Source organism: Dipodomys merriami, unplaced genomic scaffold (assembly GCF_024711535.1).
Source record: "Dipodomys merriami isolate MVZ:Mamm:240054 unplaced genomic scaffold, mDipMer1.0.p SCAF_97, whole genome shotgun sequence".
NCBI lineage: Eukaryota > Metazoa > Chordata > Mammalia > Rodentia > Heteromyidae > Dipodomys > Dipodomys merriami.
Window position 1 is genome coordinate 4,853,148 of NW_027206590.1, and position 23,582 is coordinate 4,876,729.

The window sequence follows — 23,582 nt, forward strand, 5'->3', positions numbered from 1 at the left end:
TGCTCCTTTCCCCAGAGCATTCTTAATTACATCAAGGCCGTGATCTTTAGGTTCTCCTCTAGCACCCCACGGAAGGTCCCACAAGCTGTGGCAGGATGGATGTGCAGTACACTCACCTGGTCTTTCTTGCTCTTGTGTGAGGAAGCCACATGAGCCAGGTACTGGATGACTTTCTTGGTGTTCTCTGTCTTCCCCGCTCCAGACTCTCCCCTGCCAAGAATCAAGCAGGTCCTCAGAGAGCCATGGCCCTGGCCTCCGACCCTCTCTACCAAATGCTCTGCTGCCTATCATTCTGCTTTTCAGGGAGCCAACACCTGCTAGCAGAAAAAGGGACAGCGAGGTTCTGGAATCCTCCCTTAGTCTGTTTCCCATGGCCCTAGGCTAGGCCAAAGTCAGCTCACATGTACTCCTTGCCTGCCCACTTGGCAGCCTTTGCAGACAAATGTTTTAGGAATCAGTGGGAGGCAGCTGTTGACTTCGGGGTCAAAGGCACTTAATATGAGTCCCTTTGAAACTTCACTTAGGGGTGTGGTCTATACGTTAACTCCCTCTTTGGTAGAACTTATTTGTCTCCCTATTAAGATCAAATGGAAACCGGTGTAGCCAGAACCATCTGCTGGAGCTGTGACCTGGGTAAGGAGACTCCTGTTCCTCATGTTAGAACCCCTCGCCTGCTCACTACTCCCCTGAGAAAGGCAATAAAGCCTCTTGCTCATTATCAAGCTGGGGGGGGGGGGGGCGGCAATCAGGCAGCAAACACATCATCCCAAGCCCTGTCCCCAGAGGAAGTGGCAGGGGCGTGAACTTCTCAAGGAGCTTACCGACCTGAGCCTTAGCAGGCCAAGAACATTCTTTCCTCCAGAATTAAAACAGGGCTGGGCTCCAGCACCACAAAACAGAAACAAAAACAGGTCAGAAAAACACTTACGTGCACAAAATGGACTGATCCTCCCGATCTGAAACAAAGGAGACATCAGGTTAACTTTGGCCAGACAGAGACAAGACTCCCCACTTGGCTTCTGAGAGCTGGCCATGTCCTAGACAAGGAGCACAAAGCCACAAACTCTGCCCATGAGGGATCGCACACCCCTCCAAGTACAGGCTGACCAAAGGCCTCAGGAAAGAAGGAACATTCGAGGTGGCAGAGCTCTGGGCAGCTGCCTGCCCCCTGGGAAATCTAGTGTCCACCCACACTATTCTTTCTCCCTCCTTGGAGAGCTGGCCTCTGGAATGCTCCCTAGAGGCTCCTTCAGGGTACACTAAGATGGGCCCTGCCTTTGTGTGCCCTTAGCTGGGGCAGTAGCTGAAAACACTACGTAACATTTCTGCCAGCTGGCATGGTAGTGTACACCTGTAATCCCAGCACTCAGGAAGCAGAAGAGGATATTGAGTACATGGTAGGTATTTTAAATGCTATGCCTATTTAAGTAAGGAGGCCAGAGAATGGCGGGGGGGGGGGGGGGGAGTGCATATAATGATTTCATGTCTCAAAAGGGGACTGTAGTTCAGTGGTAAACATTTACCTAACATATACAAACAAGGCTGTGGGTTCAATTCCCAGCACCTCAGAAAATACAATATTCCCACCTTCCTTGAAGTTAAAGCAGCCTAAACCCAGCATCAGGCTGTTTCCTAAGTTTCTGAGTTGTGGTGAGATAGTTAATTCTGTGTCTGATTCCATAACACAAAGTACTGACTCCCCTTTCAGGATTATGTTGAGAACTAGAAATACTAGAGTGGACCTTGAGTGGAGACCGCCAAGGGTAACTGTTTACTCCCCCCCATCCATCCTTTTCTGCACGCACGCGCATGCGCGTGCACGCGCGAGACAGAAAGAAAGAGCGAGCGAGCGAGCGAGAGAGAGAGAGAGAGAGAGAAAGAGAGAGTAAGAGTGAGAGAGAGAGAGAGAGAGAGAGAGAGAGAGAGAGAGAGAGAGAGAGCAAGTAAGCGAGCAAGCGAGCAAGCACGCTCAGGGCCAGGCACCAGGAGAATGACTCAGGGTTTTCTGTGCACATGGCCTCAGGAGATGGATTTAGCTGATCAAGACCATCAGCCACTGACCAGCTAGGTCACCTGTCCCTCCCCTAGGTGCTTTCTGGTGAGCCTGCACCCAGCAATACAGGGGCTGAGCATTGACTACCATACCTCCTCCACCATTTGCTGTTCATGTAGGAGGGAAAAGGGGGAGGGAATCCAAGCAGGAAGGAGAAAAACATGCAAGGCTTCCATCCCACACAAGCAGTAGCTGCCCCTGCCTTTAACTGCAGCCCAGCCCCCTAAGAATGCCCACAATTTTAACAGCACAGGGGAAGCTAGATCACTCCTATTCACACACAAAAACATCTTACCTCTTGCTCCAATCTAAGAACAGCTCAGGGAGCAGACTCTGGGGAGTCAGGGCAACCTTTCTCCTCATCTTTCCCCAAAAAAAAAACAATCCTGCAAGGCTGCTCAGCCAGGATGGAGACAAGAATGACACCAGGGAAGTAGCACTATGGTTCAAATTGTAGGCACAAGCCTTGAGCTCAGAAACAGCACTCAGGCCCTGAGGTCAAGCCCCCTGACCAAAAAGAATGCCACCTGGCCTTGATAAGATAGGTGGGGAGAGAGAAGGGAACAAAGGAGGACGAGGGGGGAAGGCAGTGCTTTCATCCTTCACTGTCAGACAACAGCGCCACGACCCAACTGATAAGGGCTGTGGCAAACATTTTTGTCGTCCCAGGCCCAGCCCTCCCCCTGCAGCGCCCTGTGGTTTGCCCCAGCTGTGGCTGCCGGCATGTTTAGTCACCACTCTACAAGCAGGCAAGAATGTACCTGTGCGTGCTGGCAAGGCCTAGGCAGCAAGGGCCAAGCGCTACCATAAAAGGAAACATTCTCCAGCCCTCCCAGAAGGAAGCGTCTCCCAGGGCAGTCCATGCCCCTTCCATTCCGGGATGGCTGGAATTCCTCTGGCTGTGAGGAGGAGTCAGAGGCTACCGCTCAACAGGAAGCAGAGGCTGCGTACTCACGCTGGAGGGCATGCTCACAGAACATGCACATGCTCACACATGCACAGAAGCACACACACATTCACACAAGACAGCTGCACCTGGACACTATCCCACATGGGCACAGATGAAAGGCACATGAACAGACACACATACAGTCATATGAACAGGCACGTGTAACATGGCTACACATTACATACACACTGAGGACACTTGACTGCCTGTGCGCACAGGCACACATTTGGACCACATGTGTGTAGACAGATGGCTTACACATGCACCTAACAGTTTACATGTACACACGGGCCTGCCCGCACTCTAAACACCAAAGTCCACAGCAGGCTCATCCCAATACCTCCATCCAGCCCACATCGCCAGCTCTCCCCCCCCCCACCCCCCGCCCCGGCACCCAAACACCCCAGGAGCCAGTGACCCCTGTCCACAGAACCCGAACTTCAGAGAAACCATAATGTGCTTTCCCAGAGCCCACCTAGGTAAATGCTCTCAGAATGCAACAGTGATAGGAGGCCTGCTCGTTGCCTCTGGTCTCACCACTCAGCACCCTAAGTCAGTGACTTGCATGGCCACTTAAATCCAGAAAGGTCCCTGGACCACCTCACAAACCTTTGCAAACTCTTCCAATAGTTCAGTCCATCACCCTGTGTGACAAGGCAGGTGTGACTGCCCCTGTTTACACTCTCTCCACACAAAGTTTAGGAAGTACCCGCTGCTGGACGCTGGGATGGCTAGAATTCCCAGCAAGCAGTGGGCTCCTGGCCCGGCCTCATTCACCTTACCTCTCTCTCCTCCCCCCATCGCTCCTCCCTTCCTGTCCTGTGCCTTCTGGCAGACTCTCCTTGGCACTGAGGCCCAGCACCGCCATCTCACTGATCCAGCCTGATCGATTTGTTTTGGCTCCATACTTAGACCGGTACAGACTGAAGACTTACTTGAAAACAGCCTTCCTTCCTCTTCTCTCAGAGGCCTGGGACTTGGGTGATATACAACCCCCAGGACAACCCTGTTCTGATATATAGGCGCCCTGAACCCACCTGGCCCCAGCCATATCTCATAGGGCAAGAGGGAGGGGAGAGGAAGGACCCAGGCTTCTGCCTTGGTTTCCGGACTTATGAAAAGCAATAGCTTTCCTTGGACAAAATCTTCCGAAAGCCTTGAACAGAGGACAGCAGGTGGTGGAGAGAGTTTCTCAGAGCACAGTTTGACCACACTGGTCCACACCCATCCACAGCAGCTAAACTCACTGGCCCCAAGCTTGAACACTGGGCTCCGCTCTCTGCTCTGTACTTCCCCCTTGGGGCTACCCCTTCAACCTCTGAGAGTAGAGCTGCTCTAGGAAATGAAATGTGTGCCTAAGCCTGCTCAGAAAGCCATCCTTAACCACTCCAGCTCCTTTCGCTGCCAAGCTCCTCACTGAGACCCTCCAGCACCACAAGAAAGGCTTTCAGGAGTTACACATCCAGTGACCAAGCCATCCAGCCTGTTTTACTTTAAACCTGAAAAGCCCTGAGGCTGAGCCTAGACAATAAAGTACCCTTAAAGCCAACTCACACGGCTGGCTATAGGCTAGAAGGAGAACTGGGCTTGTAGGTATTTTATCTCAGGCATTTCAACCTGGTACAGGCATCTTGGGGGGAGCCTTACTGCTCACTTCCTCCGGAGAGGAGCTGCAGTTGATTCTTGTCCATAAAAGGCCACAAGACCTACACAGCAGTGACATCAGCCCGACAGGAAGCACAGGAGGAAGGGAGCGGGGCCTGCTTCACCAGCAACCACTGCTCAGAACTGACTCATGGCCAACCTCAGATGCCTCCTCCCTCCCAAGGGGTCCTGCAGCTGGAAGAGTACCCTGTCCACGGGTACTCTTGTCTCCAAGTCCACTGGGCTCTCAGGACCTGACTGAAAAGTAGGTATGGCCAAGACAGGAAGGACAGGAGAGCAACTTCAGGATAGGTGTCGGGCATGCATGGTGGGGACCAACTGGATAATCTGTAACTAATGGGTCAAAGCCTCTCGCCTTCCAACATCGTCTGCTCTCAGGAAAATTCCAGAGTAGAGCCTGAGATGGCGCACCAAAACTATGCTCAGGATGACCCCTGTACTCCTACACTGTGTCACCCAGGATGGGCAGGCTGTCTCCAAATAACTTTTCTGTGGCTGTTTTATACAGTCTTAGAAAGTCTTACAAAGACTTTGCAAAAGCACAAAGCCTGGAAGGCTCCAGCTCAGAATCTTGGGCTGGAGAAGCCTCCAAGACCACCTGGTTCAGCTGTCACAGCTTAGAGACCAAGCTTAGTCTCTTGAGAACCCCAGTGATCTGATCAAACTTATAGAGCTGCACAAACAACAAAGGCCTCTGCATTGGAGTTCCACTCCAACCCTTCCCCATCACTAAGAATACCCACACATTGGAAACTTGATGCCCCACAGTCCTACCTTAGTGCTGCAGATGAAGGGCCAACCTTGTCTGCAGCCAGACCAATAGCTGATAAGCTCTTAAGAACTAGAAAAGGGGAGAGGAGAGTGAGGAGGGAGAGCAGGTGCAAATACTGCTTCATATTAACAGAGGTTACCGATGGGTCAAGCAGAGGCTTTATCTTGGAGCCTCCTAACAGCCTGCTTACCCAGCAGTCACAGGTGAAGAAAGCCCTATTAGTGGCCCCCAAGCACTCAGTGTGTCTCCAGGGCACAAAGGCAAGCCCAGGTCAGAGAACTCCACTCAGCAGCAATCCAAGCCAGAGACGGTTAGAGGCACTGTGGCTTGAACCTGCCCAGGAGGCCTAAGTTCCCAGATACAGAAGGAAAAAGACAGCCTTCCCACCAGTCCCTTGAATGATTAACTTGCATTGTGTCCAGAGTGAGCTAAGCCTGAAACTAGCCTTCTCTTGGTTAAAATGCACCAGCAGAACACAATAGCTGGTGCACAGGCAAACCTGGCAAAAAGGACAGGGCAGGCTGTGTTTCTGCCTTTGTCGGCTGGGCCGGCTCTATGGGGGCAGCTCTAACAGGTTTGTCAGGTTAGAAGAAAATACAAAAGCTACATGTGAATGCTTCCTGCCCATAGCATGTGTTCCCTGAAGGTCAGCTCTGCCTCACTTTACCCAACATTCCCTCTTTCTGGGAAAAAGGAAAAACAGAAGTCCTAGACAGAGAGAACTAAGCCACAACAGAGAGCTGGGTTCTCACAAAACAAACAAAGAAAGGACAACAGAACAAGCACAGAGAGCAAGATTTAGCCAGGCAATGCTGTCACCATCTTGGTCACCAGCTGGACCATAAACAGCTCAGCAAAGAGAAAGCTCAACTCTCCTCGCATAAGCTGAGCCAAACTTGCTTGAGGACACAGGATCAGAGAAGTAAGCAGGACAAGACACTTTCTGAAGAAGCCAGGAGGACAGCCAGTGTCATCAAAGGTAGGTGGCTAGGCAGAACATGCCCCTGAAGCAGAGCCACACTTCCTGTCCTTTTGGCTCAGATCTGTGCTCTAGCTCATGTTAGACAAACAAGACTATGGGTGGGACAATTCCCCGGGCCCCAATCAGCACATTTCAGGTGCTCACAAGTTTTACAAAGGTCAACACTGGGCCAACAACACCCTGGGTCAAACCAGAGGAATTTTTACACCTACAGACTTTCAGCTTCTATGTCCCCATAGCTTTCAGGAATTACTTTTGCTCTCAATTGTTTACTTAATTCCAGAAATGCCATAGAGAAAGGAAAGCTCTCTTCTCCATGCACATCTGGCACACTGGACCATAGTTCTCCTGGAGTCACAGGGCCAGCACTTGAGGCCAGGAGTAGCAAGCTAGTGCGCAGCAACAACACAGGTAGCAAGAGCACATGCCTCAGAGGGGTTGGAGCACAACCCAGCTCAGCCATTAGGGATTTTCAGGTAGATTTTTTTTGGGGGGGGGGGTGGAGACTAACAAAATCATCACTGAATCAAGCTCTTCACTACCCCCAAAGCTCTAGGTTCCAAGATCACTTTTTATTTTTTTTCCTGTCCTTAGCAGACCCAGAGTAACATGGTGGGCCGACTGGATTGGATGAAAAGCAGAAGTCTAAAGCTGAATCATTGCAAAGGCCTATTAGCCACAGATTCCTCTTCTAGAAAGGTCTAGAAATGAGACGGCTTGACCACATTGTAATTAGGCAGCTCATTCCTGGCCAGGTTCTCCCTCTGAGGGAGGACCCACAGCTTCCTTGCCCTAGACCCTGGGGCAGGCCGGTGGCTCTGGAGCCTGTATCTCTCAGCACTTCTACCAGTGGACCAAAGAGTAGTTCAGGGCTGCACGAGAGTGAACTCCGGCGCAAAATGATATTCTCCTGAAGCACTGTGAAGAGACTGACACCTCTCAACAAGGTGGAGGTCTGTGTGAAGGTGCTGGCCAGCCTTGAAGAATCACCTGGTGATGACCTTTGCTAAGCAAGCCAAGTATAGTATCAGAACTGAGTGGCAAGAAGTTCCATGGAGACCATTTCTCAGTCTCCACCTGCCCCTCTTCAATCACCATGACAATTTCTCCTTGAATGCTTTAGCCCCACTAGCTGTCTCATCCTGTCTCACTAAACACAGAAGGTTCCACCACAGTAAGCTAGTGTTCTAGCCACGCCAGTTAGGAAGCAATATCTTATGACATCCAGTCCAAACCCCGTGGCCTCCCCCCAGCATTACTCCCTCCTCTGTTCACAAGCTGGGCTTCTCCCTAAAGCTAAGGCTGAAGGGCCCATCAGACCTTCCCCACAGCCTTCAGACATGCTATATGGTTCTCTCATTTCTACCCCTACCTCAGCGGCCCTCAGGGTTCATCGGGACACCTTTCACTGTGATGGTTTGTGCATCTCATACCTCCAGGCACCACACAGCAACCTCTCCAAGGCAGGTCCCACAGCCTGCATGTGTGTACTCCCTGCAGTGCCTGGCACACAGAAGGCTAGCCCAGTACCCAGCACTCCTTGGTGAGCCCAGACTGCCTCATGAGGCACATGGAGATGCACAGGGCTCAGCTCCAGGCCTCTGGCAGACAGCAGAACCGGTGTGCTGACGGCTGGCAGGGCTTACACTTCCTGACCAATACATTCCTGTTAAGTGGAATCATTGCATCTGAGGCTTCTCACTGCTCCTGCTCCCAGCCATCTGTCCTGGGGAGCCATGCATAATCCTGCTGACTGTACCCCAAAGCTATTCACTGGCCTTGGACAAGCATAAACTTTTCTTCAAGAAGACCTTGGGAGGCAGACTGCTCAACCAGGAGGATGTAAAAAGAGGGAGGGTTTGCTTCCTGTTAATCCCCAACTAAGTGCCACGCCAGTGAAGAATTCCTTCAAGAAGCCAGAAGAAGAGGAAGAGGAGGGGCAGCAGTGACCATAGCCCAGATTCAGGGAATCAGGAGACCCCTGATTCCTAGGTCTGATTTGGCAAAATACGGGACACATACCTGAGCCCATGCCTTTACCTGCAAGTGGGATGGGGCATGCTCAGACAGGAAGCCAGCACAGAACTACTCTTTACTATACCCAGAGTTCAGTCAACCACCAAGATGAGAATGCAGGTGTCCAGGTGGCCAAGCTCTGCAGGAGTGGCTTCTGCTGAAAAGCCAAGGCGATGGGGAGGGGAGGAGGGCCGCACAGGACAAAGGGTTAAACTGCTCAGAGTGGTTTAGGCCTGGAATGAAAGCTGACCCTCCCCCATGAACAGTGGGTGCTCATTAAAATACCAGAGTCACTGAAAGTGAACCAACCCTGGCATTGGAGCTAATTAACACAGAAGAGGCCTTTTCTACTTGTGTTGGGGAGACAGCTAGGCTCACATCAAATTCTGACCACTTTACCCATAGGGGAACCTGGGACCAGAAATGTCATTTCCTGACCAGCCAGCCTTTTCTACAGGTCATGTGCTGCCATTGCCCAAATCCACCTCAGCCTCTGTATCAGCCAAGGGATCCACCATGCACCCAATGGCACTGGTGTCCGCCCAGCAAGGGGCAACCCAAGCTTGTGCTCTCTCATCCTCAGGCCTCACATAGTCCAAGCTCAGTACCATTCCAGAGGAGCACAGTCTAATCCCAAGACTGGGAGGCCCGTTACTAATGGGCAAGGCACCAAAAGAATCAAAGGGAGAGCCAAGGTTCGGAGGGTGAGCTGGCCATGCCACAACTTTAATTAAACCCAAGACTGGGGATTAAAATAATAAACAAAACTCTGCAGGCACGTCTGGGCTGCGCCCCAACTGCTTACTGACACAAACCTGGCCAGGCTTTCCACAGGACTGACCTCCGTGAGGCCCTCCTGACGACCCCGGCCTCAAAAGCCACAATTTCCTCGAACTCCAAAATACTCCACACCTGTCTAAGTTACACCCTGGCACCAGGTAGGGACAGCAGCTTGTCTGGCTATGCAGCTATTGCCCCAGATCTAACTACAAACATGTCTTGTCTCTCCCTCTAGACTGCCAGGGCCTCTAGGGACAAGATAATGTACTAATGAACTCCTTGCTGTTCTGGTATTTCTATGGCTTATATTCATGACCTAACCCAAGGCACCACAGGTCACCATGTCCTATCCTATGCCCATGGCAGATGGCACTAATCTATCCTAGCATTCTTTGGCATTGAGACTCAAATCCTCACCACCATGAGATCATTTGGGAATTGACATTAGGAGTAAAACCAATCTGTAAAGATCGGTCCAGTGGTTTTCAACTAGGGGAAATTCTGTCCCCCAGGAAACATTTGGTGTCAGTGTTAGAATACTACTTATTGTCTCAACTGGACAGAGAAAGTAGAACCTACTCTCCAGGATCCTGCTAATAACCTGCAGTGTTCAGGACAAGGCCCTCCCCTCCCCAACAGAATTACCCGATCCCAATGCCACTAATGCCAGGTTTGAGAATCCTTGGCTTACTCTAACAAATAGGTAGAGTGGCATATAATTTATCGTCTAAACCAGATGCTTTAGGGTACTATTAATAATAACTGTAGATCAACTAGCAAATATCAGGAATATCCCGGCAAACGCAAGCATCTAAGGGATGAAGGACAGGGGGAAGTGCCTGGGAAGGATCGAGAGCTTGTCTCATAAAGTCCTCAGACAAAGCCACCAACTACCCTATTTGGCAGAATAAATGTGACTATGTCATAAGCCACAGGCAGCTCAGGAAGGAAATCTTTGTCTAGTTTTTTGTTTGTTTCCTTTAAAGCAGAAAAGCTATGATCTGGCCAGCCTTCTAAGATGTAAAGGCCAGAAAGCAAATCAGCTTCCCTCCCCAAAGCCAGTGGGCAGCATGCACAAAGACTTCACCTCAAACTGGACAGACAGTGACCTCACCAGCATGCAAACTCAAGGCTCCACGGAATCATGATACCTGACTTAGAGCAAAACCCAAAGCAAAGGCCCCTTTGGAAACATTCTTGATTAGTGAGCTACGTTTTCTTGACATCCCTTCCCCAAGTACAAGAAATCTATTGCTAAAAAGGCTTTGCTGCTTGGTTTACTTTGGAAATGTCCTTGTCAGTCAACATGGGTAAAGAGTGAGCCCAACACAAAGCAGCAAGCAGACAAGGCTGAGACCTCTCAGAGTAAGGGTTACAAACACATGAACTCAATACCAGCAGAAACTGTTAAAAAGAAGCCTGGGACTTTAGGTTCCCTAGCCTGCACATCCCAGCTCTGGGCTCTACAAGATGAAAGCACACATCCACTTGACCTCACAGCTTGATGAAGCAGCTCCTTATTCCCACTGAGGCCACTGTGTTACAGACAAGACAAAGGAAAGCTCCATGTTCCTTTTTCTCCCCCATAATTGTGTTCAACCTAATGGGAGTTTCAGAACCCCGTACCCCTCAAATGTTTATGTCACTGAATCAATAAAAACGGATCAATCTTTGGGGAAGAATCCCACAGGTTATCTGAAGAATGTCTGGAAGCCCAGTTCCGATGACTCCTGGAGCCACATTCTACATTAATGTTGTTGCTATCATCCTGGCCTAAAAGGGCACCAAGCCCCCTTGGTGCCAGAGGCCTTCAATCCAGATCTAAGTGTGGGAACATGCCCTATGCAGTCATTCAGATCTCAGGAAGACCCCAGAGTGCACTTCTCGTATTCAGCCAGGAGAAAAGTGACTCATAACCTCTAGAGACAGAGACTCAGCTTTTTCTAGGATCTCACAAAATGTTCTTCCACCAGCTTGTTCTCATTAGCACTTTCAAGCAGACATCCTACTTTAAAACTAAAAGCTGGCTTCTGCAAGAAATTTTGGTAGATGTGAATATAAGCCAAAGGCCAAGCCAAATTCCTACATCTGACAGTGAAGAACTTCTCTACGGCACATATGTGTTGCCACTCTCAACTACTACCCTAGGGCCAAGTTGTGAATACAAGATTCCTTACCACCACTGCCTAGACAGACTACAACGCTTAAGAAAAGAGTACATAAAAGACCACTGTCAATGCAAGGTAATACACTCATACCTGCCTAACTTCTGAGAATATAAAGGCATCACAGGCCCTATCCATATCAAGGAGGAAAAAAATATGAACACTCATGTCCAATAAAGCATTAGCAAACTCTGATAAAAAATCTAGTATGGATTTTCTCCCTGGAGGGGATAAAACTCCGGTCCCATTCTTAGAAAAGAGTAGGGACCTGCCGGGCAGTAGAGGCAGAAGCAACAGGATCAGGTAAGGAACATTCAAGCAGAGACATCTACTAGGCAATGCAAGGAGGTGCCAGAGGTTGGGAGGCTGACATAGACAGGGCAACTACAAAGAGCTCTACGTGCTGCTCAAGTCTTAAGTGCTGTCTCTGGCCAATGAGTCATCAAATTTAGAACCCTAGAAAAGTGACCCACTGGCAGAGGAGAGGGAGGGCTGGCTCTATCAGAGTGAAGGTCACAGCAAGCTGTGGAAGCCTGAACTAAGGCCAGGGCCACGACGGTAAGTAAAGGGGGTGGCATCAGAAATACTGAAAGAGAAAAATCTATGGAGACTGTTGGTAAAAACCAGAAATGGTGGCTCATGCCTGTAACCCCAGAAACTCAGGAAGCAGAGCAGGAGGAATGAGACTTGAGGCTAGCCAAAAAGGAGAAAGAGGGAGAGAAGGAAGGGGAGGAAAGAGGATGGGGGAGGGGGGACGGGAGGGAGAGAGGGGGAAGAAGGATAGAAAGGAGAAGAGGAGGTAAAGAAAGGGTGGGGGGAGGGAGGGGAAAGGGAAGAGGAAAAGAAGATTTGTGTAACAAAAGAACCAGGCTTGGACAGGGTCAGCAAGGAAGACCAGTGACAGGTGGTGATCAGGTCTTCAACCACTACAGTGGATGAGGCCACCACTCAGAGGATCATTTGCAGGGTAGGGGAGGTAAGAGACTGAAAGCACTGAAAAGAGGTCAGGCCTACTCAGGGAGTAAGCAAAACTGTCTAAGCCGGGTGCCGGTGGCTCACGTCTGCAATCCCAGCTACTCAGGAGGCTGAGATCTGAGGATCACGGTTCAAAGCCAGCCGGGGCAGGGAAAGTCCATGAGACTTATCTCCAATAAACCACTAGAAAACCGGAAGTGGCGCCGTGGCTCAAGCGATAGAGAGCTCACCTTGAGCTGAAGAGCTGAGGGACAGCGCCCAAGCCCAGAGTTCAAGCCCCACGATCCACAAAAAAACTACCTAATGCTGGAGAAGGGCTCCTGAGAGCACAGATTTAGCAACCTACAAGTAATAGATGACCTCTGTCAGACAGTCTGACCAAGTGGTGGGTGGGAGGTATATCATGAGAGGGAGGGAATACACACACTTCCTCTAAAATGCTTCACTACAATGGGACCAAAAGCCAGAGCCAGGCAGAGGCAGAGGCAGGAAAGACTTTTCATCTGTTTGTTTGTTTGTTTATTGTGGTCGGTGGTGGGGCTTGAACTCTAGACTTGAGTGCTGTCCCTCAGCTCTTCAGCTCAGGGCTAGCACTCTACGACTTGAGCTACAGTGCCACTGCTGGTTTTCTGGTGGTTAATTGGAGTAAGAGTTTCACAGACTTTCCTGGGCTGGCTTTGAACCACAGTCCTCAGATCTCAGTTTCCTGAGTAGCTAGGATTACAGGCATGAGCCACCGGCACCTGGTGCATCTGTTTTTTAAAGACAGAAAATTCTCTAACATGTTTCCAGAAATGGGTAAGGAGCAAGAGAGAATAAAGAAATCCTGGAGAAAAGGGAGTAATTCATGAAAGGAGGACTGATCTTGAAAAGAATGAGAAACTAGGAAAATAATTAGGAAATGTACTCTTTAAAAGCTTCTACACAGTCATTCAACATTTAAACAGGTCCTCTGATAAGACACTGGCCTTGGCTCTCATATGATGCACATAGACCTCAATGAAGCACTGCCCCCCCCCAGCCCATATCAACAGGATATGCATGGGATTTGGTACCCACGAACGAAACAAAGAGGCCACAGGGAGGATGGGCCCTGGAAGTCCAGGTGAGGACCTTGTCACCAGGCACTCACCTTGCATCATACTCCTGTAAGCAGTATCAGTGATGGCATAGATGTGAGGTGGCATTTCATGCCTCTTCTTGCCCTTATACATGTCCACAATCTCTTCGGAGTAGATTGGCAGGTTCTTATAAGGATTGATGACCACACAGAAAAGGCCTGAATAGGTCTGCAGAAGAGAATAGCAAAGAATGAGTTAACGAGTTTACTCTATTCTCAACATTGTACAAAGTTGGCAGCAAAGTATCTACTCCCTCCAAGACTCCCAAGTCGTCCTGCCATGAAAACATTGGGTGGAGCTGCTGCGCCTCCTTCAGGTTAAGGGTGCCCAGCCATCCTCTATCTGCTCTCTCTCAAATGCCGATGGCTCCTACCCTGCAAACTAACCGTGCATGTTAGGCAAGACTACAGCAAAGCAGACAGAAATCCAGTCACAAAACTCAGATCCTAGGAATAAGAGAGATATTTGTTATCGTGAGAGAAGTACAGAGAAAAGGGTTTGGCTGTAGCCTAGAAAACAGCATATCACACTACAGTGAAGGAGTCTCAGGTATATTTAAGCTTAAACATTTTTAGCCCTGGGAAAACTCACATTCCTAAATCAATCAGATCCCCTGCAGACTAGTGGATCAGTGAGAGCTTTCTCTCATCCTAGAACTTTCTAAACATTCACTTACAAATCTCTCAAAACCTTAAATGACCACCTTTGTGTCCCCTATGAGCTTTCTCTAAGGCTCAGATCTTCAATAGAAGGGATCAATTCACCCACACTATAATGCAAGGAACCAAAAATACACCCATTACTCCAAGTCAAACTAGTCAAAACCAGACCCCTGAAGTCACATAATGCTGAGTTCAAGTTTTTGTGTTTTTTTGTTTTGTTTTGTTTTTCTTTTGGGAGCCAGACTGGGACTTGAACTCAGGGTCTCACATTCTCTTTTTTTTTTTTTTTTTTTTTTTGGGAGGGGGGGGAGAGTCCAGTCGTGCGGCCTGAACTCTGGGCCTGGGCGCTGTCCCTCAGCTCTTCAGCTCAAGGCTAGTGGTCTACCACTTGAGCCACACCACCACTTCTGGCTTTTTTCTTTTTGCTTATGTGGTGCTGAGGAATTGAACCCAGGGCCTCAGGCATGCAAGGCAAGCACTCTACCACTGAACCACCTTCCCAGCCCCATGGGTCTCACATTCTTACTTGGCTTTTTCCACTCAAGATTGGTGCTTTATCACTTGAGTCACACCTTCATTTCTAGTTTTTTGCTAGTTACCTGGAGATAAAGAGTCTTGCACACTTTCCAGTTAGGATTGGCTTCAAACCTCAATCCTCAGATCTCAGTTTCCTTGTAGCTAGGATTATAAGGGTAAGGCACTAGTGCCCTTCTTAATCCCTCGCTCCCTCTACTTCACTGTGTATAAAAGAGCACAGGTATAGACCTGTGTCTGCACCTCCCTGGGTGGTTGTGAGGATTAGTACAACACCCAGTGCAACCATGGAAAGTAGCTGAATGTTATCAGAAATGCCATTTCCCATGACAACTGCCTACACAAATCTGTCTTTCCTTGATGTCTTCAACTAAACCCATCTCACCTTGTGGCTACTAATCCTTTGTCTAATATATTTCCCATTAGCTTTTCTCCCCAGGACATACACAAAATGACAAACCTTGAATGACTACATGCAACACCCAAAATGACCAGGTGGCAACCACTAGTTCGGGGCACAGCTCTTTTTAGGTAGCTGAAGCATCCCAAGCAACTCCTTTCCTAGGAAAGGGGACCACAAGCCAGAAGTCTGGTGAAGTGGGGCCTGACACTATTTTTTTTTTTTTGGGGGGGGGGGGGGGAGTTCCGGTCATGGGGCCTGAACTCTGGGCCTGGGCGCTGTCCCTCAGCTCTTCAGCTCAAGGCTAGTGCTCTACCACCTGAGCCACAGCGCCACTTCCGGCTTTTTTTCTTTTTGCTTATGTAGTGCTGGGGAATCGAACCCAGGGCCTCATGCATGCAAGACAAGTACTCTACCACTAAGCCACCTTCCCAGCCCCTGACACTTCTTATAAGAAGCATCTACCTACAGCCCTGACTGTCAAGGGCTAACAGAAAGCAGATCACAGACATTAGGCCAAACAGTGAGCATGCTGAAGCCTCAGGACCCCCAATGCCAACCTCCATGGTCACAGTACCAGTGGAGTGCCTTGCATCCTTTTGCTTTCCTCGTCCCACACTGCCTATACCTTCACTGTTCAGTTTCTCTCCTTATCTGAGAGCGGCCAAGGGATGTGGGACTATGCTATCATGTCAATCCAGCCCCCCTTATTTATGCCCTCTCTACTCCCCCTAAAAACAGGGTCTACACAGAAGCAAGGCACACAAACAGAAACTCTTGACATACCCAAAGGAATTCCCAAGTTGAAGTCAGACTGATAGCAGACCCTGGAGGAGCGCATCAATCATGAACTCATCTGCACTGAAGACAGCAGCTGAGCTCAGATGCAAACAAGAGGGTCTGACTCTCAAAGGGAGAGTCCTCCCTTTGCAGAAAAGACACGGGGCTCTCGATCCCTTTCTCCCTGGGAGAGTCACCCAGGAGTAGTCATCCCTCTGATTATTTTCTTCATAAGGGACCAGAAGACCCTGAAGCAAAGAAGTCCAAACATGATGTAAGCTTGGATATTGCAGGCAAGAGTGAGCAGGGATAAGAGTGGCATCGTGTGGAGACAAGATAGAAGTCTAGGGAGTAGGGAGGTCATCCCAGGAGCTTCAAACAATCGAGCTCTGTTCCTAGGCTTTGAGAAAACCCACACACTAGGAAAGCCAAAGCAATAAAAGCTAAGCAAGCATGGTCACACATGTAGGAGTGCCATGGAGCCAGATGTTTGGTAACAGCTGGCAGCATCAACAGAAGCATGCAGAGGGTCACTAGGACAAGTCTTTCTGACAGCTAGATGGGGCAGGCAGTCCTGCAGCGGGGTCTTGAGAGTTTGAGAACTCAGGGATAAATCCCACCACCCCGTGGATACTATACACTGCAACTTTGCAGAATGAACGCGCTGCTCAGGTGGGAGGGAGGGCCCACAGCAGGCGCTCAGAGGCACAGACACTGAGCAAGGGCTTTGCTCCCACACAGCCACTCCAGGGAGCTGCTCCATTCACAGGCCACAGAGGCTCTTTGTGTCCAGCCGCCCCCTGTCCCAGAGTCTCACCCCCCCAAAGGAAAAGAGAGAGCAGCTGTGGCACAGAATTAGCCATGCCGCCCACAATGCCAGGCAAACAGGCAGCAGGAAGGCTCATGAGGTCATAGCGCAGAACCCAGCATGCAGAGAGGTAGACTATCCTACCCAGGAACCCTGGATGGCTTTGATCGCCCTCTAGCTATGAACCTGCTGGAGTATCCACCTTGATGACTTCAGGGACAATCAAAGTTCTTCTGATGTGCTCAAAAGAAGCTGGTCTACAGCAGGAGGAACTGCCCAGAAAAGTGACAGTTAAGCCAGAGTTCTGGGAAGGACTCCCTTTCTACCCACCACATCCACCTACAGAGCAAAGCCTTGCATGTCTTTTGCAGAACAAAGACTCAGCAATCAACACTGAAAGCACTTTAATAACTAACATTCCCCAGGTAGAAGGGAACTTTGCAGTGAGCTGACAAAGAGGCAAGCACAGGTGGCTGGCCTGTTTCACAACCAGCAAATCTCAGCGGGACCCAAATTCAGAGACACCAGTAGGAGGCCAGCAGAGGAACAGGAGTTACCTTCCCTTAGAAGGCACAGTGGGAGCCAGAATCTGTGCTCTGCTGCCAGCCCGGGGCTGGCTGGGAGCTTTCAAGTTCTCACAGAATTCTCTCAGATAAGGAAGAAAGGCACCATGTCACTTGGTTCCATGGTCAATAAGGGGAAAGTCCTAGAGGCTGAGTGCTTGGCTGTGCTGGGCAAAGGCCATCCTTGGCTTCATGGCAAAGCACAGTGGGCATGATGTGAGCTACAAAGCCTGCCAAGAAGAGCGCCCTGCTCCGTAACAATGGGACTGCGGCTCCCATGACATCCCTGCAGATAGACAAGGCTTCCTGCTCTGGCTTTGCTTCAGGTTACTAATTCTGAACGTTAGTGCCTGATGCTTCTGAAGGACAGAGGCTTTGCATCTGATCTGATCAAGAAAGCCCCAAGAGTTAAATGGTGGGTTGAGTTAGGAAACCCTGAGTTACAGTCTCAGCCCTGTCAACCCCTCACTATACGGTCCCACACACATCCTTTCCTAGCTCCAGGTCTTGGTCCATCCTTCATACCTGCCATGAGAAGGTTGGGCTTAAGATGTTCCATAAAGTAGTACCTTTTCAATGCGATTTTGCATATCTGCTTGTTGATAGGTCCTCACTAACGGGACCCATGATCTGGGCTGACTTAGCAATCAGTAAGGCAACACAGTTCTCGCACATGACCAGACCCAGTAGGGATTTCTGGGTAGCTCAAAAGGGACCACAACTCAACTGAGAGCTTGAGCACATTGCAGGACCCTCAGAAGTGCCAGGGCCAGGGCTGGGGAGCATCTTGTGGACACACGTGCTGAAGTGGTCCTGAGAAGAAGATTAAGGGGTTGGCCCAGTGGAAGCCCTTGGTGCTGTATAAAAGAAGGAGCCTGGTACCTTCTCCTACTATGTATGGGAGACCATGATCAGGCCTCCTCATCAGAACTTAGGATGAAGAATTTAGGATGGATACTAGAAATAATCCCAAAGCCAGGAGAGCTCAGAGATTGTTTGCACGAGGCTGGAGAATGCTCATCTCCTGATACATGGTGATGATGTCCGTCTGTAAACTCAACGCTGCCAGAAGAGAAGACACATTCCCAGTCCTCTGCATGCTCTGGACCTTTGCACATGCTCTTCTCAAGTCCCTAACTATACTTCCCCTTTGTTAAGCCTGGCATGGAATAGCACAGATGTGCCAGACAGAATTGTGATTCCACTCTGGATGGCTCACGCCTGCTCTAAACAAGTCCCAGGGAAGGAAGCCACCCAGCAGACCTCTACAAGAAACACAGGTACCAAAATGAGCTTGGGCTGAACTGGAGTCAGAATGACCAGGTGGTACAGGAGAAACAAGATGGGAACCTGGAAGTAGTTCCTGCAGTAGAAGGAATCCAGCACATTGACCTAAACCTATGTATCTCCACCAGGATTTGAGGTCCAAGGTCAGCAAACAGGCCATTCTGAGACCTGGCATGTTGCTCCTTCCTACATGTGGCTAAAACAGGCTTCCTATATGTAGTGTGTATGACTACACAGGAGAAAAAAGCAATGCTAGCAGAATATCCCATGAGGATGTCCAGACACCAAGGCCCAGGCCTGTCAGTGGCACTCCAAGACCCCCTTCTTGACCACAGAGCTGGCATCCAGGCAGCCGGCAGCACTTACATAGATGAGCCCTGAGTAGTAACGTTCCTTGAGGTTGTGCAGCACTGATGCTTCATTGAGGCACGTGAGCTCCGCCATGTCCTCCACTTTGGAGAACTTGGGCGGGTTCATCTTCTGGATGTCATCTTTGTTCACCTTCACCTTCTTCCCGTTCTCCACCAGCTCTACGATGGCCTCCTCCCCCACTTCCTCCTTGAGGCTGGCTGGCTCAAAGCCACTCTTGTCAGAAGGCACCCATACCAACTTCTTGGCAGCCCAGTCGGCCTGTGCCAGAGGGTTATTGATGAAGTTTTTGTCCACATAGAGATATTTATCTGCCGCTTGCTGTGCCATGGTGACTCACAGCCAGGACCTGAAAGAGAAAAAAGAACAAAATGTTAGATAGAAACACGTCGACCACTCAAAGACTATTTTCCTTTTTCTCTTCTCTCCTCACTGCAAACTCTAGCACAGTATAATTCTGCATAACTGCACAATTTGCAAGAATTTTGTTGCTCTACATTTTGAGGAGAAAAACGTGCATCATGATTGATACAAGCTAACAGTGAGGATTTTGTGGGAAATTAATGGTGAGGTGTGCTATTCTGGGGCAAGCAGACAATCAAGCAAACCCATAAAACAATCCTATGAGCCAACCACCAGTGGCTCATGCCTGTAACCCTAGCCACTCCGAAGGCTGAGATCTGAGGATTGGGGTTCAAAGCCAGTCCAGGCAGGAAAGTCCAAGGGAGTCTTACCTCCAATTAATCAGCAAAAAGATGGAAATGGAACTGTACCTCAAGTGCAAGTGCCAGCCTTGAGCAAAAAGGCTCATGGACAGTGTTCAGACCCTGAGTTCAAGCCCCAGTACCAACACAGAAAGGAAAGGAGGAAGAAGAAAGAAAAAAAGAGGAAGAGGAGCAGGAAGAGGAGAAAAAGGAGAAGGAAAAAGAGGAGAAGAAAGAAGATTCTCCGTGCAAAATGATGAGTGCAAGAGTCTCAAAGGTGGATGTGACTACATCGCTGCACTACACCCTGCTAGGGTAGCAGTGACTGCACAATTTAGGATTTCCAAGTAAACCAGGTTTCTAATTAGCTAAGAAAGGCAGTTCACTGCACCCACACAATGGTAGACCTTGCCAGTTAAATAGGTTTTTTTTCCCCCTTATTTACAGAGTCCACAAAGACAATCAATAAAAGAAAGCTAATACCAATATATACTGTGGCAAACTTTAATTCTATCTTGATAACACTACACAAAGAAAAAAGAACAAAAGTCAGGCTCCAGGATGCGCCATCAAGATAAAAACGTAACCTGCACAATTTGTAGGTCAGAAAAACATTCACCTTTTTCTGAACTCAGATGGCAAGGTGAAGTGGAAGGGCAGCAGCCCCTCATATCTACGGGTTTCACAGTTTGTGCCACCTAGTGCTAACTAGGTAAGATGCCATATTTTACATACACTATATCTTGTCCCTAAGACATACACATTGTAGCTTACCAAACAAAAGCTCCATGGGATGAAGGGGCTGGTCCAGAGTCACCAGGAAGGGCTGACTGACTCCATGCCTCTACTCACCCCAGCTCAGAGACCCAGGACCCCAAGATAACTGTGGCTTTGAGTGAACCAAAACCAGGATCTGAAACCTTATCTGAGACACTGAGCCTGGGCCAATAGAGGAAGCAACCAGAGCTCCCTGCCTGGACTCCCAACCTAGACAGTCTTCCTCTGTAATAATAACAAGGCCCCCACCCTTGGAAATCCAGGATGGCTCCAGACCCCAATCTAGAGTACCATAGCTTAGAAGTTTCTAGATCCACAGAGACTTGAATGCCAAGAATGCTGGAGGCTTGGTAGGCAATGCACAAAAGGAAAAATCAGCCACCCAGGCCTCCTTCTCTGCTGCCCTGGCCTCCCTCCATGAGAGGCTGGTTTCCTGGAAACCCGGTGCTCACAAGCTCCTCCAGACAGGAGGCTGACATCAGCAGCCTCACCAGCTCCATCAACTGGTAGTTTTCTTTTTATCTCTCCCCCCACAACCCCCCCCATACTAGCAGACCCCAAAGTCCCCTCAGGAAATCTTTCAAGGACCACCACAGAAAGGTAAGGCCCAGCATAGTGGGCAGTAATAAGGCAAGACTGGATGGCCAAAGTACCGGCAGCCTTCATCTTCCCTGGTTAGCCAGGGAGCAGTGCCCAGGCCCCGCCAGCTGAAGTCCAGCACAAAGCCAAGGTGCTCTCTGCCACAGAAAATCCCAGTTGTCCTCTGCTTTCCTACAGACCTGAGTACCAGCCAGGCGGTGTCCCCATGGCCTCCCATCGTGTCCCCGCATCATGTCCCTGCCACAAGCTGGTATCCTGCTGCTGCTGGTTCTCAATTCTTTTACAGACCTCAAACTCATATAGGGGCGGGGAATATCTTGTCTGTGGCTTTGAAATCATTTGGTACATGGCATCAGCCGCCATCTGCCTGTGCAGACAATTTTGTTTTGCCCCAAAATGATGTTATAATTATCCAAATGAGTCTTGGCAGACAAAGTGTCCCCACCTCTGTAAGAGAACCTTAATGTCACCATATAAAATCCTAAGTCTGTTGCTAGTTGAGAGTTTCACTGAGAGCTGGGCATGGTGATCTATATCTGTAATCCCAGCACTCAGGAGGCCGAGGAGCATGGATCCTGTGAGCTCAGCAGTTTGAGCCCAGCCTGGGCAACATAGAGAGTCCATCTCAGAAAGAGAAGATTTAGTGAAGACAAGTGAGGGCATCACCGCCTTTCACAAGATGCCTACCAGGAGGAGGAGGACGGTGTCAGTCACTAAGCGTCACCCAACCAACACCAAGTTCAGTTTGCTCACCACTTCCCTAAAACATCAGTCACCTCTATCACCTTCAACTTATCAATGAAGAAACGGGCTCAGAGATAGGTAATCCTGATGTGAAGTGGGATTTGAACCCAGAGCTGCCTGGCCCTGTGCCTGCAGTCCTGTGGATAAGCTCAGTGGGACATGAGGAAAGGAGAGAAATGAATTCAACAAATACTGGGCCTTATCGGGCAGGCTGAGGGCCCGCCTTCCCAGGGGAGCCACTGTCCAAAAAGTGTGGTGGCACACTCCAGCTTCTCCCACTGTGAGGGTGACAGTCCTCGGCAGAGTCTACTCCCCCCAGCCATGCCAGCCCAGGTCCAACCAATAGCAAAGACTCCACGTGGGGAGGCAAGCTTCTGGCAGGCCCTGGGCTCCTCCAAACTGTAGTCCCGGTGCCCCTGGCTTATCCTGGCAATCTGGGGGAACCTTTGGCTTGCCTTTTGTATTGGTGGATCTGTCCTGGGGACCTGGGGGGGAGGGGGGTGTCTCACCCAAGTAACTCCTCTGTGCTGCTCTCCCCACCCACCCAACTTTAGACTTTAGTGATACAACACAGTGGAATAGCACTGTCCACACAATGGTTTGTGGAGGCCTGGAAACCAAGCCACGCTTTCTACAAAGGGAGGGGCACAATGCATCCCTCAGGCTGACAAAGAAGGCTGCCCCCTACCGAAAAAGCCCCCTCATGGAGGGCCAGCCTGCAGTCCCATTTCCTCTCACGTCTTTCCCAGAAGGTTTTGCTAAATGACCCTGGGCTCTGTTATGGGCCAAGGACCAAGTTCTTTGGTTTCAACAACTTTGCTGGAATGACGTAGGTGAGCTGCATTGCCAAGATCAATAAATGGGCTAGATGGGTGGGGAGGGCCTCAGAGGTCACAGCATACTGCGTGTTTTCAGGAAAAGCCCCTGGCCAGCCTGAGCAGGAGCCTCCTCCCTAAGTCACATGTTGGCAGAGGGTCTTGCGAGCCCGCTCCCACCTGGGGCAAGTGAAGAAGCTCCGTGTGCCCATACTAACACTCACCTCTCCAGGAGGCGGGGAGATGGAGCCACCTCAGCAATGATCCATATCCTCATTTCTAAGCTGGGCTGGAAAGAGCTGCTCACCATGAAACAGGAGCACTGTAGGGAGGGGGCGCCTGCCCAGTCGAGAGCCCACATGCAGCCACTCCCCCTCCCTGTCCTAGGACTGCTAAATAGCCTCTTGGAAACGTGTCTGTAAAGTGCACATCCTATAAAAATAGCCCCAAAGCCCTAAAACATCCCTCCTTGCTCCCCTAAAGTTAGTTTCTTGCCCCCCTCCTCCCAATAGTCCCTTCTATCCTGGCTCATAGACCTTTAACTATCAAAGGCAGAGGAAAGAGTTTCAGTTTTTTATCTTCCCTACTTCATTTGCTAGAATTTGCTCTCTCATCATTTTTCATCCCAGAGCTTTTTTGGTCACACAAGCTGGGGGAACAAGGACTCAAACCCAGAACACCTGCCTCCAAATGACCTGGGTCATTTGGTAACTGTATAATATTCCTAAGGAGATTTTTAACTACACACTGAGGGCTTTTTCCCTCTTACCACTGCACCTTCCTGAAATGCAGACACTGGTGGAAAGGAACATGTTCATGGCTCCGAGGTGTGCTGTTTGATCAGCTGCCAAGTGGGTTGATTAGAAGCATGCTGCTACTTGGGCAGAGTGTACATGGAAGAGCCAACCACACCAGCAGTCTGCCACTGAAATCGCCATTCACAGGCAAGTTGTGTGCTAGATCACATGCCTCGGGGAAGGCTAAGCTTCTGCTGGAGGGATGGTAGGCACGCAAAGAGTTAAGGGGAGCAGCAGCCCTGGCCCACTGGAGTCGGTTCAGGC

General features: G+C 49.8%; 1 protein-coding gene across 1 annotated transcript in view; it reads right to left on the reverse strand.

The window, feature by feature from the left end:
• Nucleotides 1–23,582, reverse strand: part of LOC138821988 (myosin-9) — a 94,665-nt gene that overhangs the window by 41,813 nt on the left and 29,270 nt on the right. Inside the window, exons 2-5 of the mRNA XM_070014494.1 lie at nucleotides 18,879–19,230; nucleotides 13,490–13,646; nucleotides 929–956; nucleotides 117–210 (exon numbers count right to left, since the gene is read on the reverse strand). Of these exons, the coding sequence (XP_069870595.1) occupies nucleotides 117–210; nucleotides 929–956; nucleotides 13,490–13,646; nucleotides 18,879–19,211 (612 nt within the window). The 5' untranslated portion in view covers nucleotides 19,212–19,230. The remainder of the gene's footprint in view (nucleotides 1–116; nucleotides 211–928; nucleotides 957–13,489; nucleotides 13,647–18,878; nucleotides 19,231–23,582) is intronic.